The sequence below is a fragment of the Apium graveolens genome, chromosome 4 (genome assembly GCF_009905375.1).
Source record: "Apium graveolens cultivar Ventura chromosome 4, ASM990537v1, whole genome shotgun sequence".
Classification (NCBI taxonomy): Eukaryota; Viridiplantae; Streptophyta; class Magnoliopsida; order Apiales; family Apiaceae; genus Apium; species Apium graveolens.
This window is the reverse complement of record NC_133650.1, coordinates 192,164,785-192,177,658: the sequence shown is the minus strand read 5'-3', so window position 1 is coordinate 192,177,658 and position 12,874 is coordinate 192,164,785. Positions and strand designations below refer to the sequence as shown.

Here is a 12,874-nt window from a genome sequence, read left to right as displayed (position 1 = left end):
GATCAAGTCAAGCACGATTCAGATGATACAGAACTCAGTTCAGTTTTGGGGTTCTCCGACAGAAGACCCCAACATGCACAGCAGAGACTTCATCGAGATTTACGACACTTTCAAGTTCAATAAAGTTTCTGAAGATGCTATTAAGTTGAGGCTTTTCCCATTCTCTCTGCGGGATAAAGCTAAGTGTTGGTTAAATTCTCTACCACTAGGGTCTATCACCAAATGGGAGGATCTTGCTCAAAAATTCATAACTAAATTCTTTCCTCTGGCGAAGACTGCTGCAATCAAAAACACACTTACTCAATTTGCTCAGAAATCTGTAGAATCTTTATGTGAGGCTTGGGATCGCTACAAGGAGATGCTTAGAAAGTGTCCTCACCATGGGATGCCTGACTGGATGATCATTAACTGCTTTTATAATGGATTGGGTGCTACTTCTAGACCCATGCTTGATGCAGCATAAGGAGGAGCCTTATGGGCTAAAAGCTATGATGAAGCTTACGAATTGATTGAACTGATGGCTGCTAATGAATACCAGAACCCAACTTAGAGACTAACTCGGGGCAAGGTAGCAGGGATTCTGGAGGTAGATACAGCTACTGTTATAACTGCTCAGCTTAAGGCTTTGTCGAGGAAGGTGGATTCTTTAACTATTAATGGAGTTAATCAGATCACTAGTGTTTGTGAGCTTTGCGCTGGTGCCCATGAGACTATGCAATGTGCTATTTCTAGTGAATCAGCTCCATTTGTGAGCAACTTTTAGAGGTCGCAGCAACCAGTTCCAGTCACCTATCATCCCAAAAACCACAATCATCATAACTTCAGCTGGAGCAATACTCAGAATGTGGTACAACAACCTTATCAGCAGTATGCAGCAAAGCAATACAGCCCTCCTGGTTTTTAGCAACCATAATATGCACCAAGACAACAACTCCAGCTGCAACAATCTAATGAAAAATCTGAATTGGAGGAGTTGAGGCTCATGTGCAAGAGCCAAGAAGTGTTTATCAAGACCTTGGAGAATCAAATTGGGCAAATTTCCAATGCTTTGCTAAATCGTCAACATGATACACTCCCTAGTGACACTGAAGTTCCAGGAAAGAAGGAAGCTAAGGAGCATGTTAATGCAATTACATTGAGGTCTGGGAAGGTTGCAAACCCCGAAAAATCTCAAGTTTCGGAAGATGAAGTTGTGGCTAAGGAAGAAGTGCCGAAGGAAACAGAAGTGGAACCAAGGAAGACTACTGTGGGACACACTCCTCCCGAGGGTAATATATGGGAGAAACAAATCTATCTTCCACCTCCTTTTCCTAAGAGGTTGCAGAAGAAAAAGCTGAATAAGCAGTTTGAGAAGTTTCTGGAGGTGTTCAAGAAACTTCATATCAATATACCTTTCACTGAAGCTCTTGAACAAATGTCTAGTTATGTGAAGTTTATGAAAGGTACTCTCTCTCGAAAAGTGAAGCTTGATTACTTAGAGACAGTTGCTCTTACAGAGGAATGCAGTGTTGTGCTGCAATACAAGTTGCCTCCGAAGCTTAAAGATCCCGGAAGCTTCATATTCCTTGTACCATTGGAAAAATGTTATTTAACAAATGCTTATGTGACTTGGGAGCGAGCATCAATCTGATGCCCTTGTCAATCTTCAAGAAGTTGGACTTACTTGATCCAAAGCCTACTTATATGACCTTGTAGTTGGCCGATCGTTCTATTACATATCCACGAGGCATTGTGGAGGATGTCTTGGTCAAGGTGGATAAACTCATCTTTCCTGCTAATTTTGTAAATCTTGATTTTGAGGAGGATAAGAAGATTCCCATTATCTTGGGAAAACCATTCTTGGCTACTGGCCGAACCTTGATTGATGTGCAGAAGGGTGAGCTTACTATGCGAGTGCTGGTTCAGGATATGACGTTCAATATTTTTAATGCCATGAAATTCCTGACTAAAAACGAGGAGTGCTTAAAAGTGTAGTTGGTCGATTCAATGGTTACTTCAGAACTTGAACAAATGCTAAGGTCTGATGCCTTAGAGAAGGCCTTGTTGGGGAATTCAGATAGTGCAGATGATGAAGGTGATGAGCAGTTGTAGTTTCTGAATGCTTCTCCTTGGAAGCGAAGGCTAGATATGCCTTTAGAATCTCTTGGATTGGAGGAGTTGAACAAATCTCCAAAGCGCCTCAAGCCATCTATTGAAGAAGCTCCTACACTTGAGCTTAAACCATTGTCTGAACACTTAAGGTATGCTTTTTTAGGTGATGCATCTACTTTTCCTGTTATTATTGCATCTGACCTTTCAGGTAGTGATGAGGAAAAGCTCTTAAGAATTATGAGAGAGTTCAAGTCGGCAATTGGATGGACTATAGCAGATATCAAGGGAATCATCACTTCTTATTGTACGCATACAATTCTGCTAGAGGAAGGTAGCAAGCCTACTGTTGAGCAATAGAGAAGGATTAATCCGATAATGAAAGAAGTTGTGAAGAAAGAAATCCTCAAATGGCTAGATGCATGGATCATATATCCCATTTCTGACAGTTCTTGGGTGAGTCCAGTTCAGTGTGTGTCGAAGAAAGGAGGTATCATAATTGTTGCTAATGAAAAGAATAAGTTCATTCCTACTCGAACAGTCACGGGGTGGAGAGTTTGTATGGATTACAGGAAGCTGAACAAAGCCACAAGGAAGGATCACTTCCCTCTTTCGTTTACGTGATCTCGAGTTTCTACGTCAAGCTAACGACATAAAGCAAGCGTTTCTTGGGAGGCAACCCAAGTTTGTTGTACATTAGTAGATAGAGTAAGAAGAAAGCAAGGAGAAAAATATAAAAAAATCAGAAAAACAAAAAAATGAAGTGCCAACTACAGAAGCACGGCGCGCCCGCGCTGAGAAGTGGGGCGGCCGCGCTAAAACTCCAGTAGCACGGCGTGCCCGCGCTGAGAAGCGGAGCGGCCACGCTGGTTTTCCAGTAACACGACACGCCCGCGCTGAGAAGTGTGGCGGCTGTGCTGCATCCCTGTAGTCAAAAAAATAGTAAAAATAAACACAAATCGGGACTTTGAATACAAAATCAATTCCTACCCGAATTTCCCTTCTCCACTTCCCATAATTTCTATTCCAAATCAATTCCATTACTCTTATTACTCCCATTAATCCCACTTCTTTTCCATAACCAATTCTATTCCCAAATTACTATATATACACACACTTATACACAAATTTCTCAATCACTTCTCAAATTCTTAAACACACAAATCTCTCTTATACATTTCTATTCTCTCAACTTATTCACTTTCAATGGCACCCAAGAGACAACGAACCCAAGTTAGTGCACTACCAATTTTTCTAGTGTTGGTGGTGAGACCTAGGTTTTCAACTCCGAAGGGTGAGGCGGAGTATACGAGGCTACTTTCGAAGCCCATAGCCAAGGAGCGAGGTTTTCCGCCATCGGGGAGGGATGGTAAGTTGTTGGAGATGATTTTGGAGATAAGTTAGGTTGCTTTTTGCGAGACACCCGTTGCTGTGCCCATGAGTGTGGTTCGCGAGTTTTACGCGAATGCAAAGGCGGAGAGGAACAGTTTCACTGTGGTGAGGGGGTTGACTGTGGACTATAGTGCTGAGGCGATTCGTAGGGTGATTGAGCATCCCGAGAGGAGGCCAGATCAGGATAACTGGAATGAGAAGACGGGGGATGATTTTAATTTGGATTTGATTATTGCTACCCTTTGTGTTCCTGAGACTCACTGGAAGTTCAAGAAGGGCACAAACGAGTATGCCACTTTCCCTTCCTCGTGCATGTACAGGTTTGCATGTGCATGGAATTCCTTTATTTGTGCCAACATCATGCCATCTTCTCGCATGCATGATGTTACCATGGAGCGTGTACGGTTGTTGTGGGGGATTTTTCAGGGAGACTATGTGGATCTTGGGATGGTGATTTATCAGGGTATTCTGAGGTTCTTGCGAGGGAGTACTACGGGTTTTATACCCTATGCGTCCATTGTGATGAAGCTATGTGTGGCGATTAGAGTTCATTGGCCCGCGCATGAGCAGCTGCAGCTTCCTAGTGCCCCGATTGATAGTTCGACGTTGTTGACTATGCAGGAGTGGTACGGTGGTAAGCCCGATCCTAAAGGGCTTGGTTATTCTTATGTTCATCTTCCAGGTGGAAGGCCAGCTCCTCAGGCATATGCTGGTGGCACGACTCAGGAAAGTAGAGTAGCTTGGAGAGCTGAGTTGGGTGAGGCTTGTCCTTCAGGGCAGAAACAGCAGGAGGAAGCACAGGGTAGTGCTGGTATGAGTTCAGCGCAATATAGGCGCTTGATGAGGAGGATAGATGCGATGCATGATATTCATAGTAGATTTGCACATGACCTTACCCAGGCGTTGGGAACTGCATTCAGAGCCACGTGAGTTGATATCCAGTGGCCAGTATTCGGTGAGGACTCTGTGTACCCGCCTCCAGACACTCCTGACACACTATCCCATGAGGGTGATGACCCTGTTCTGAGTAGGTATGTCTGTTTCCTTACTATTACCTTCACTGAGGATAATGAATATTTTAAGTTTGGGGGTAGTAGTTAAGGAATATATGTTAGTATGTGTCTCATATAGTTGCATATTCATGATAGTTTAGTTCATATAGTTGCATAATTTCCATGTAGTAGTTTTTTGGATAATAGTTTGTTGCATATAGTTCATGTATGTGCATTATAACATGATCCCTTAAGTTTGATTTTTCCGATTAATTTTTAATATTGATGCAAGTGTGGTGATTTCGTATTTAGTGATGTTAAGTCTTATCGAGTTGATTTGCATTCTAGAAGAAATAATTTCACTAAGTCTTATAGGCTGCTTGAGTGTAGATCATGATCATGGTTTGTTTGTTTGTCGAGGTTTAATCACATGTTTATATTGAGAATTTAGGATATTCTCTTAATGATAAAATAACATGGATATTTAAAAATTGGAAAAAAATTGGATTTCATTGCTAGTTGTTGTGGCTAGGTGTCAAATGCAAGTAGCCGACTCATTTTATATGAATAGTCTAGGGTTGAACGAGATGGAGTGAAATGCACTCGTTCAGAAATTGGTATAAAAAAATGAAAAAAAAAGAGAAAAGCAAAAAAAAATGTGTTTATGCATAATTGATCACGAGTGGACTCTTTAATACTCGAGTTATTAAGTTCTTAGGGAACTTTGTGCCTAGTAACCTAAGGCTTTTATATTCTGGGATCCGCTAACCTAACGCTCGCTACATGGGTATAATTGTATAAGTCTTTTGTGGACCTCACTCATTGCACGATCAAATAAGCATATTTGTGTTGTTTATGTGTTGTGAATAAAAACAAGAATCCATGTATAACTACGATATAAGAATTAAAGTGTTATAAGTCATTTTGAGTTTAGCCTTTTATTTTATTTATAACCTTGTGATTTCCTTGATGAGTAGTGATTCATGATTGTTGATCTAGTTGAGATAGTATATCTGTTAAGTAATTGCACACACACACGCTTCTGGTTTGTGAATTGATTTGTGAGATTTAATAGAATTTGTGTGAATAACTGCATTTGTGGAGATGTTGCTTGTTGGTTGGATAAGTTATTCTAAGGGAATCGTTGCATTCATATAGTTTGCATTCATGCATTTTTATTTCTTGTTCTAGAGTCTGTTTATGCTTGAAGACAAGCATTGGTTCAAGTTTGGGGGTGTGTTAAGTGGCATTTATGTCCACTTATAATGCTCTATAAAGGCTTGAATTGATGTTTTGTACTCAAGTTATTTGTGTATTTGATATGTTTTTATAGTATTTTTGCATTTTAGGCATAAATAAAAGAATCAGGAGATTTAGTATTGTTTTGGTGCTAAATTGGTGTTAGGATGTTGCTCAGGAAGATTGCTCGAGAATTTCCAGCTCAAACTAGCCAAGAAAACAAGAAAATAAAGATTTTCCAGAAGGTCAGCGTGCCCGCGCTGTAGTAGCGCGCGACCGCGTCGAAGATGCAGAATTGTAGCGCGGCTGCATCGCGCCCGCGCTGGTGAAGCGCGCGACCGCGCTAGGTCGGGTTTCACGAATCCTGCTTCTACTACAATTTTGATCAGCTGGACTTCTAATCTGCATGGGCTGCTATAAAATGTTAACTTAAGATCGTTTCTCAATAACAAGATGTACTAGAGCTTAAGGTTAAGGCGTAAGAAGACCGTATAGCACAATTCAACCAAGACGAAGATGATCTAGTTTATTCTTGTGATTCTTTGTTTTAAGTTGTAATCTTGGATGCTAGTTTTCTTATTTGTTGAACCTATAATCTTGTTTAACGTACTTTGTTTATTATTTATCAGTATAAAGACTACGTTTATTATATCATGCTTTCATCGGAACCCACATTGATGATGAGTACGATTATGAGCTAATCATTATCGTGGGGTTCTAGCGGATTTACTTATGGATTTTTTTAGTTAAATTGTTTCGATACCTTAGTGTGCGGTGATTGTATAATATCTTAGTATTGGTTGTGCTTATTCGTCTTATGAGCGTCGCGAACTTATAAGATAGCGTGTTAATCTCTAATGAAGCGAAAATGAATTTAGGGGTTTAGAACTTGCCATGCTAGAATAGGTTCATGTATTTGTTATGCATGATTTGTAGGTAATTTTAACCATCTTACTTACCCTATGTAATCAAGATAGATAATTTGTGCATTAAACCGTTATATTGTCAAATTCTATAGACATATAGGGTCTCAATGTAATTGGTGTCTATTCAGCTTTTATCTATTTTGTGGATGTCTGGTAGTAGGGCATTCGTACAACGAAAGTTGGCGTTTACTAGTTTCGTGTTATCTGATTAGTATCATCACCATTGCATGTTAAGGTTAAGAACAAAAAAGATATAGAATGAAGTAGTAATGAAACTAGAATCCCATGTTTGTGTCATATAGTAATCAATCCCTTTCAATCTCTTAGTTAATGTTCTTTAGTATAATCTCTTAGTTAATCGTAGTTATAAACAATCTCCATTTGTCAATCGTCTTAGCATTGAATAATAACCATACCATTGTTGCATAAGTACATTGATTGAAATTAACCTAAACCAGTCTCTGTGGGAACGAACTAGAAATAATTCTATATTACTTGCGATCGCGTATACTTGCGTGAATATTAGCGCGTGTTTTCGTCATAACAGTAATATGATTGGAGATGAATGGTTAAATGATCTCTTGGTAGCATATATTGAGTGAGACATTTTCTTAAGCATGAAAACTGAAGATGTACTTCAAAGATTCCAGAATATGAAATCTCGCAGGGGAGCACTGTAAATAGGTAATTGGAATAAATTATGTTCTTTATGATTTTTTTCCGCACTTATCTACTTATAGTTGGGAAAAAATAATTATAATTTATTTTGGCCCTCCCTCATTTTTTCCCTGGCTCCGCCACTACAGGCCTAACCAACTTTCTTATTTCACTCCAATGCAGATGCAAGGTCTACTCACCACTCAGGCCCGCATTGCACATGCTCTTATGGACCTCGTTTGTGGTGATGAAGTGATACCGAGACGGAGTGCCGCATTCGGGAAGTAAACATGGCCAGACTTCTGCTTGGGGGTATTTTGGATAAAATTATATAAGATTGTGTCGGCAAGGGCAAATGGTGAGAGGAGCGGGCCCAGCTCCAGCTGGGCAAATTTTAATAGGTTTTGGTTGATTCTTTTAGATAAAAGCTAAATGAGACCGGAGAACTAGAACATCATCAAAGGTGCAAAGCAGGGTAAAATTTTAAGCCCATATAATTTTTTCATTAAATTTTGTAGGACTTAATTTATAGTCGGTGATCAGTCATCACAATAAAGTAATTTCATATTTTATTTTTATCAAAACTTGTAAAACAAATGATGCACCCAAACTATTTGAAAGTGTACAAGAAAATTTGAATATATGTATATATCCAATCGTATAAAGCTTATTTGCCTATGTTATATTTCATTCACTAAATGCTATCTTGATACTTTCTTGTGATTTAGTACTATGTATGAGTACTTGTAACGTGTGTCTTCTGATATTTTCATTAACAAATTATGTACATATTTTAATTTTTGCATGGACATTAACAAACATTTATTTTTTGATGTATGAAATTTATTTTTCACTTTGAAATTTTCGATAATATTTTAATTCTAGATCCACCAAGAAAGATGTTATTGGTTTTCTTGCTCCCGCTTCCTCATCTGCGCTCATCAAGCCAGCTTTGCTCTTTGGGAGGTGAAACAGCGGTTGAGGCGGACATTTCGAACTGACAGCATCGAAGATAAATTTATATCTATACACAGTTACGGTTAACTCGGACTGCGTTCCGGAAAAAGTAGTGTCACCACTCCCGTCAAAATAAATATATTTAACACCGTGAGTTATTGGAAAAAAATTGCTAGTATTATCTTTGTGTGTAAAGATTGGTCAAAAACATAGATATAGTGGGGGTGTTTGACAAATTTTATAAGCCAATTTATTAGCTTATAAGCCATAACAGCTTATTAAAGTGTGTTTGTCGACCAAATTTATATGGTGAATATATAATTTATAAGCTAATAAGTTGAATATTAGTAACGACATATTTTTATCAACTTATTTTCTATTTTCATTTTTTTTATCAATTTTAGTTTTAAAATATTTTTTTTAAATGTTAATTAAACTTAAAATATATAAATTAAGATAATTTATATTTAAAAATTGTTTATTTTAATTCATTTAAATAAAAAAATCTGACTTATAAATTAAATTATCCAAAATACTTGTATAAGTTATAAACATTTATCAAATTATCACAGTTGTTCGATTTAAGTTATAGGTTACTTATTTTAGAAATTTATTTTAAAAATTTTACAAACTGACATTGTAACATGATCACAGTCCCCACTCCCAAGAGCCTTGGCCGGTAGTACTTGTTGTCGGTAACTTTGATTTTTTTTTTGACTAAGCACTGCTTAGTAAGCAGTTATAATAATCAACATGCTGTAAATTTCTTATACAAGCAAGAGTCTGGAGTTCCACAAGCTAATATCAGAGAAATATCCTTATTAAAGTTGCACAATATGGATCTAAACAAATAAGTAAGTATCTGAAAAATGAGGACATCAGAAGATAAAGTTAAAGTCTCAACAATGTCCTTCTGATATTAATTTTTTTGAGAAGGATTATCTCAGTCAATTCTGAAAATCAAAACCTCGTATTACTAGTAAAAGTAATACATAGAGAGACGGTCTATTTGACACTATTTGACACATATCAGCAGCAAATGATCTTTATGTGCATAAATAACACGAATGCAATGCAAACTAAGTACACAAGAAAGTGACAAGCACTGTAGGCGTTGACAGTCTAGTGGTTAGGCTCCTTCTTCCCTCGTGCAATAACGTATTTCTAGTGGTCATGGATCTAGTGGTTATTGCATCTAAAAGTTTGTACTACACCCGAAATACGTTGCAGGTTAGGATGATTCCGCACAATAAAGGAACGTTCAAATGTTAGAGGTATATATATAATAGTGTCGACGGACTCATTGAACCTACAATTTCTACGTTAAATAGAACCAAATGGTTTCGATCGAGTACATTGACTCGCTCGCCCATAACAAAAGTACAAGGACTCGAATCCTTATACAACAAAGTATCAACATGTTCTATACCTCATTGATATAAAAAATTGTATATAGGAATGGAACAAATCCTAGAAACAGAACAAAGATAAAAATGATCATAAAACAGAACTCAGATGATGATTAGAGTTAATTATCATCTCCTAATAAGATCTATGTTGTAGAATTAATTTCTTGCTTTTCTGATCACGAGTGTGGCGCAGCAACAGTCAAGAGAGTCTTGGCCGGTGGAAGAAGAGAAACAGCTCCTCTTTCAGCATTTGAGTACTTCTTGTATATCGCTTTCAGCTTATTCTCTGCTGCACCTGAGTGGAACCTAACCAGCTCTTTAGCACATTCCCTGTTTTCAACAACCACAATATTGAATCATTAGTACTAAGAACTCAAATATTTAAATCTTATAACAAAAAAAATATGGAATTACTTTCTAACTAAACATACATTAGCTGTGGCTCTGAAAAGCCGGTATGCAATGCGAGTGTCTCATTCCAGAAAGGTGCCTTCTTCAAAGTGCAACGTGCCCCGTAGACAGCAGAGGCTGCAATCATTGAAGGACAGTACATAACCGTCGCATAATTCATTATGCCCAGTTCAGCCAAGAAATAAGTCATGTTCTCCACCTACACATACAAATTTCAATATTTAATCAGTTACCAAAGAGTCTTTTTTATAAGGATTTGCATAAAGGTTTTACACGTACTTACAGCAGCATCTCTGGGAAGAGAGGCCTTGATAAAGCGAACGAGGAACACATAAGGAGTAGGGACAGTCAAGTTCCATTCCAGCCCACCAAGAATTTTCTTCTCCATAACTAGCACTTGTTGATTAGTGTAAGCATTGTCTGAGATTTTGGTAAAATCATTCACTTCAGGGGCCCATATCTCTTCATACTTTGAGGCTGTAAGCATTGAACTAATGCCCAATAATTGCAGCTCCTTCCTTGCCACTGTCTTCAATGCTAGATAGCGATCGATTATGTTCATTGTGAGGTAAAGGGTCTCTGGCATTAAATCGAATTTGTTGTGAACTTCAATCAACCAGTCTACAAGTATCGCTCTCATTTTCTCATTAATTTCAGGCTGTGAATGTATGTAGTCAAAAACCCTGGTCTCATTCTACAAGAGAGAAGAGTTTGACAGGTCAGACATGTGCAATATAGTACTTCAAGTATTAAGTTCAATACAATTTGTTCAAGATAAAAATGTACCTCAACAAGCTTGTAGAACTTGTACATGTCCTCCACATACTCAACTGCTGCCAACTCATTGTTGGCATCAGCAGCATCTATATCAACAATTTGCACCTTGGGTTTCTTACTTAATCCACAAGCAGCCTAAAAAATGTTGAATTACATTAAGAACTTAAGAACCACTAGCAAGAGAAAGAAAACTGTTAATCATTCATTTAAAACGGAGATCAGCTAACTATATATATACACACCTTGCTTCTTGCTGTGAGAGTTGATGTAAAAGTCTGGCCTTTCTTCTTTGAAGAACCTTCAACAGCCTTCTTGTTCAACTGTTTGTCTACTTTCTTGACCTCCTCTTCTGGACTAATTACGATTACATCTACAGCTTTTGGTTTAACAGTGACTTTCTTCTGATTAACAGCCTTAGGTACTGCTGCTGCTCTTGCCACCGCTTTGACCTCTAAAGCCCCATCCCCAACAATTGCCCTTTGTTTCTGAAATTTAAACAAGACTTTTAGCCCATATCCAACCAACCAAAGTATTAAGAAACACAGGAATAGAACTTGAAAGAATTTTACCTTGTTCTTTTCCACAACTACTGCTTGGGCATTAGCAAGTAATTGGGCACCGAAACTCCTACACGACAATAACAATTCCAAAGATTAACATACAAGAAGTATATACCAAACACCAATTGCATACAACTATATCTATGTGTATGTGTTCTGTAATTTTAATAGCTTATACAACAACATTAAAAACCCATTAATAAAGAACTTTATATTGTGTGTTTTGAGAAACATAACATAGCAACAATTTACAAAACCAGTGAAATTCAAGAACTTTATCAATAATGTATTTTTTTAACAAGCCAACATTACAACAATTCTGAAAGCCCTTTGGGCAGCGAAAAAGAACAATCCCTCAAACTAATTAATGTTCAAGAATTTAATCAATGCATTTTTTTGGCAGCTATCAATTTTCTAAAGACAGTGAATATAATTCAAGAACTTGATCAATATGTACGAGTGCTGAAAAAGTACCTGGTGACAGGGCGAGAGACTTGAGGGAGTTGCTGCTTCTTCCCATCGACTCCTCGAACAGTGACAACATTTCCGATATCACCAAGTGCACGACGATTCTTCACCACTCCGCCTGCTGCCATATTCTTCTGCTTCACTACTCCAGCTGCCTCTGCTAGATATAACATAATATTACAAATCAGGCAACATATAACAAAATCCCCCAAAATTAAAAACCCAAGAACAGTTCATAAAGATTCTAAAGAAAATTAATAAATCATAAATCTTTACAAACATGGTAACGAATAATTAAATCAAATACAAAAACAGAGAAAAAACCCAACTTCAGGATTTGTTAATTCATCAAAGGCAAACAACCCCTTCTTGTATCACAATCTCTCTCTCTCTCTCTTAAATTATTCTTTATAGGAACGGTTATTAATCAAAAACAAAAAATCTCTTCTCCAGAATTAGAATTCGTGTGCGTGTGATCACATACATAAAAAAGCATAGAAATCAAGAAAAGAGAAAACAATGATTTACCTCTGTTTTGTTGAAGACCAGCATGTCTTGAAGCCATTGAATTGCCACAAAACACAACCCTTAAAACCCTTCTAAATTAACCTATAAATCACCCTCTCTCCAGTCTCTCTCTCTCTCAAAATCTATGTTTTTGTCTCTTCACATGAAAGGGTGAATTGAGAGATATGACAAAGTAAAAAGCAGAAGACGGGGGCTTTTTTAAACAGTGCGAGCCTTCAAAACCAACGGTCTTATTTCTTCTTTATGTATTATTGGCCGTTGGATTTAGTATGGGCAGATTTCAACGGCTGTGATTGTATCTCATTATTGGCTCCTCCAGATTCTTTTCCAGCGTTGCTTTGAAGTTACCGTTGGTTACCCATTTATTTTATTGAAATTTAGTTGGTCCTGCAATTCATATGGGCTTAGTTGTAAAAAAACGGTATTATTTTTCGTTTTTTAATTAAAGATTAAAAATTACGATACTTTTT

General features: G+C 37.6%; 1 protein-coding gene and 1 non-coding gene across 3 annotated transcripts; both read right to left on the bottom strand.

The window, feature by feature from the left end:
- Positions 1–280: 280 nt before the first annotated feature.
- LOC141721908 (small nucleolar RNA R71) lies at positions 281–387 on the bottom strand. Its single transcript, XR_012574949.1, has one exon. It is a non-coding gene; the product is annotated as a small nucleolar RNA R71 (small nucleolar RNA).
- Positions 388–9,506: 9,119 nt separating this feature from the next.
- On the bottom strand, positions 9,507–12,583 carry LOC141720511 (G2/mitotic-specific cyclin S13-7-like). 2 transcript variants are annotated; one of them, XM_074522953.1, is made up of 8 exons: positions 12,405–12,583; positions 11,883–12,036; positions 11,418–11,475; positions 11,091–11,333; positions 10,858–10,983; positions 10,355–10,765; positions 10,092–10,270; positions 9,507–9,990 (listed from the first exon to the last, which is right to left on the bottom strand). In XM_074522953.1, the coding sequence occupies exons 1-8, from the start codon at positions 12,439–12,441 to the stop codon at positions 9,837–9,839; spliced, it is 1,362 nt and encodes a 453-aa protein (XP_074379054.1). In that variant the 5' UTR covers positions 12,442–12,583; the 3' UTR covers positions 9,507–9,836. The 2 variants fall into 2 exon arrangements, with proteins under 2 accessions (XP_074379054.1, XP_074379055.1); XM_074522954.1 differs by having other exon boundaries at positions 11,883–12,033.
- Positions 12,584–12,874: the final 291 nt, after the last annotated feature.